Here is a 4475-nt window from a genome sequence, read left to right on the forward strand (position 1 = left end):
TGTATGGGTACAAATTCCCTATGATGAATATGGTCATTATGTATATCAAAAGTGTACCAAAAAACTAATTAAAAAAAAAAAAAAGATGTTTTGTATAAGAAGCTGTACAATACTAAATGCAGAGCTGCTTAAAAGTTCATGAAACCAGGCATGGTGGCATGCCTGTAATCCCAGCACTCAATTGAGACAGCAGGATCCCTGCAAATTTGAGACCAGCCTGGGGGCTACAAAAGCAAGCACTAGGCCAGCCTGAACTGCATAGGTCTACCTCAAAACAAAAACAAAAAAAACAAAACAAACAAAAACCCAACAACCAAAAAAACCTATCACTACTAATAGATTCTATCTAAAAAAAAAAGTCCCCGAGTACACAAAATTATCCTTATCATACCTCTTCAATGTAAGAAAATACAACTGCATTCATATATCCAGATAAGCCTAGTGTCAGTTCCTTAAGACAAAAATAAAAACAAAGAACTCTAGAACATCATCATTAATGTATCTGGCAACTTTTTTTCCTGTAAATATAAGATACTTGGTCAGGCGTTCATTTGTAGATACAATTTAAATACTTACCTAAAAGAAATTTCATCAGCCACCTTTTCTTGAGAATCTTCCTCTGTGATCTCATACCTGCCTTTATAGTTCATTTCTAGTCTGGCCCCAAGTCTCTCTTTGACAGGTCGTTTCCGTTTGAGATGACCTTGACCATTTTCCTCTTCTTTTGACTCTGTTTTTTTGTCACTATGCATATAATCATCTAACTCTTTGTCTAAATCTTTTGTATATTCTTCAGATTCCCTCTTAAGTTTCTTAGCAAGCAAATAATTATAGGTCTCAGATTGTCTACTTTTGTCAATATTGCCCTCCATTCCCAAAATACCCAGTTCATTGGCCACTGCATCTTGATTCTGTTCTTGTAGCACAGCACCCCATATGTTGTTAACCTTCTTTCCTCCAGCAACAGGTGGTTTCTGACTGCTCTGGCCAAACTGAAAAGGCTCAGGTTTGGGAGGCAGGTTAAGACATTTCTGTCGCTTGCGTTTCCAAAGAGAGCTATCATCATCTGAATCAGAAAAACTCTCTTCACTTGAATCCACACTTTGAACAATCCGGTAATGTGATACTGGTACATATGCTGTTGCAACAGTGTGGGAAGCCTGCACAGCACTGTCTCCACCAAGTATTTTCTATAAGTGAAAGAAAACATAGTCAATTCCATAAAACATAACCATTCTACCCACCAGGACCTACTACAACAAAAATGTTAAGATTCATCTGGAGTATTCTGAAACAGAACTGATCTCCAAAGACATCTCTGAAACCATTCCAGTTCATAGTTTTCTCAAATTTCACATTAAAGCCGTCACAAATTTTTATCTCTGCAGCTAAAACAATTCTATAAGGCATCTTACTTGCCTATTACATGAGAGCCTGTGTTTGATCCTCAGCATTGGAAGAAAACAAAAAACCAATCTTTTCAGTTATAGCCAAACTGCTATTTCTTTCCAAAAATAATGTGCATTTGGATACAGCCAATAGCTTTAGATGGCTCTGTGAATACACTTTTAGATAAGAGGCGAACTCCTAAGTATATAATCCCTGACACTTTACTTTTTAAAAAAAAATTGCAACACAGGGGATTGAATACAGGGGGCAATGAGCTACATGGTCAGCCCTTTTACTTTTGTTTTGAGGTAGGGTGTAAGTTACCCAAGATGGCCTCAAACTTGCCATCCTCTTCCCTTATTCTAGTGATGATTTTTTCTTTGCAGTACTGGGAATTGAACCTGGGATCTTCTGTATACAAGGCAAGTGAACCAGGCACCAGCCTGACATACTCCTTATATGTGGCATAGACTGAACTTAGGGCCTTCACACTGAATTACAGTCCCAGTCCTTTTTATTAGTTTTACTTAGAGAGAGGGTCTAAATTGCTGAACTGCTGAGGCTGGCCTTAAACTTGCAATCTTCCTGCATCAGCTATAGAAGGTGCTGGATTAGAAGTGAGCATCACCAACCCAGCTTCTGATTTACTGCTCCCTCTTCCTCCTACTTACTACTTTTAGAACTGAAGATTTCACTGTGGTAACTAAGTTATGGGTAAATTTATATAAAACAACCTGAAGGACTGAAATACTACAAAATATTCCAGAATTTATTTCCAATGACATTAATATCTACAAGAAGCCAGCTTTGCTTTAATTGCCACATAATTACAGATTCAGGGGATTCAACGTGATGTGGTGATACAGGCATTTATTGTGTGATGATAAAATCACGGTAACTAGCATATTGGTTGTTAGTTAAAAAAAGGAAAAAGAATCCAGCTCCATGGTCAAGTTTTATTGGGATTAAATCCAAGAGGGACCGCTGCTATGAGGACTAACTGGCCTTGTCTCTATGACTCAGGGATTTTTATTGTTGAGAAGGGAAGCTGAAACCAGGCTGATAGTTATCCTTCAAGCAGGTAGCTTGTGGAAGCTGACCAACAGAGAAGCAGCTTGGGACCTTGGGTAAGCTCAAACTTGAGTACGTGAACTAGGAAGGGGTGTTTTTGAATGCTGCCCTGTTCTCAGGGTGGTGATTTTGATTTTTTCATCCATCATCTTAAACAGTTCTTGGGACTGGAGAGATGGCTCAGTGGTCTAAAGCACCTATTTGGAACAAGCTTGGAAAAGCACAGGGACCGCGGTTCGATCCCCTAGCACCACATGCCAGCCAGCCGCGCCCCCTGGTGGGCTGAGCTGGCCACACACACACACACACACACACACACACAAAATGTTAAAAAAAATTTTTTTAAACAGTTCTTTGTGGTAAAATGTGTAAAATTCCTCATAGTCTGGGGAAGTAATGCATGCGTGTAATCCTAGCACTGAGACATGCTGAGGCAGGAGGATACCAAGTCTGAGTCTTTCCTGAGCAGCTCAGCAAGACTGTCTCAAAATGAAAAGGGCTAGGATGGAGTTATGGGGTATGGCTCCCCTGAATTTGAAGCCCAGTGCCAAACAAAACCAAAAAAATCTCTAACTATCTCAAATCATACATTAACTATAGTCATCCTACTGTGTAGCAGAATAACTCAATTTATTCTTCCTAACTGTAACTTTGCTCTTGACCTTTGTTTTGCATACTAAACATGAACCCAAATATTTGTTAACTATTATATGCTAGAAACAGGAGTGGAAAAGTGATTTAAGTCACAGGATCGTGTTTCTGTCTTGAATAATAAAGGCAGCTACCATTCACCAGGCATTAGCAGGAGGTTTGTTCCATTCAATCCGTTAAACCACAGTGCCAATTCTACAGACCGGGCCACCAAAACAGGCAGGCAGGTTGGTCAGCGTGTGGCCAGGCTAGGATTGGCGTAGAAGCAGCCTGGCACCAAAGCCCACTTCAAGTGGTTGCTGCTCTCCACGGAATCATACGAAATTCCCATTTAGAAAACCTGGAAGCTAAAACAAAAAACTAACTCCACGGTACAAAGCTAGGCACTGCCAGGCCCCTGAAGGACCCACGAACTTCCTTCGTAGGCCTCCGTCTCCCTATCTGCACTAAAAGAAAATTAAAACGGCAAGCTGTTCAGGCCTTTGTCTCCACGTTCTACACTTTCGCTAAGATTCGTCCTTCCAAACCAAGCGGCGCTGGCGTAGGGAAGTCGGTAGGCTCAGGACGAACAGCAGTGCGCAAGAAGCGACGCCGAGACCGCTGCACGCCGCGTCCAGGAGGCCTCAAGGCTCGCGGGGCTGCGCCTCACTGCCAGCTGCCCCCGGGCTCTTCCGCCCTCGCCCGCTGCCGCCGCCGGGCGCGTCTTCCCGCTGCGCCTTCCCCGCCGCACGTGGGCGCCTCAGGGATGGGGCTCCCCTTCCGCCGGGTCACCAGCCCTGTCACCCGCCCGCCCATCTCGCTCACAGGCACTTGCGGTGGCCTGTCGCTAGGTGCGACCGTCATGTCGGAATCGGAGTCAGAAAGCTGCCCGTCTTCCATGTCACCGGCTTCCAAAGCCATCTTCCCGCTGCGTTACGCACCTGGTCACAGGAAAACTTCCGGCAGGCCGGGAGAGCACTTCCGGCGGCCGGGGCGAACACTTCCGGCGGATTGAGCGAGCACTTCCGGCCTAGGGGGCGTGCGCGTAGGGCGGGGCAGGCGCGTACTTCCGGCAGGGTGGCGGCGGGGGCCGATTTGCAGGTTAGCTGGTCGCTGAATAGGCCGGAAGTCGCTTAGGTTCGTGATGAGTGAGAACCCTGTGCCTCTAGCACGTGTACTTTTTTCAGAAGTTATGTGACCCTCGCTGTGTACGCCCGTTGCGGCCTCTGGGAGGCCTTCCTCAGCCGGCGCCCTTCATCCTAACGTTCCGCGCCGCGCTCAGCTCCCGGGCGCCTTCGTTTCCGGAGACTGGGCCTGGTTGTGATCCTCCTGTGGGCCGCACTGTGCTGCCCTCCTCCCTGTCCTCGTCTGCCCGCGCTGCTTTG

General features: G+C 45.3%; 1 protein-coding gene across 1 annotated transcript in view; it reads right to left on the minus strand.

The window, feature by feature from the left end:
* Phax (phosphorylated adaptor for RNA export) overlaps positions 1 to 4041 on the minus strand; it is a 17540-nt gene extending 13499 nt beyond the window's left edge. The window contains exons 1-2 of the mRNA XM_004631323.2: positions 3916 to 4041; positions 577 to 1190 (exon numbers count right to left, since the gene is read on the minus strand). Of these exons, the coding sequence (XP_004631380.1) occupies positions 577 to 1190; positions 3916 to 4011 (710 nt within the window). The 5' untranslated portion in view covers positions 4012 to 4041. The remainder of the gene's footprint in view (positions 1 to 576; positions 1191 to 3915) is intronic.
* Between the last annotated feature and the right edge of the window lie 434 nt (positions 4042 to 4475).

Source organism: Octodon degus, unplaced genomic scaffold, assembly GCF_000260255.1.
Source record: "Octodon degus isolate 3935 unplaced genomic scaffold, OctDeg1.0 scaffold00040, whole genome shotgun sequence".
NCBI classification, from domain to species: domain Eukaryota; kingdom Metazoa; phylum Chordata; class Mammalia; order Rodentia; family Octodontidae; genus Octodon; species Octodon degus.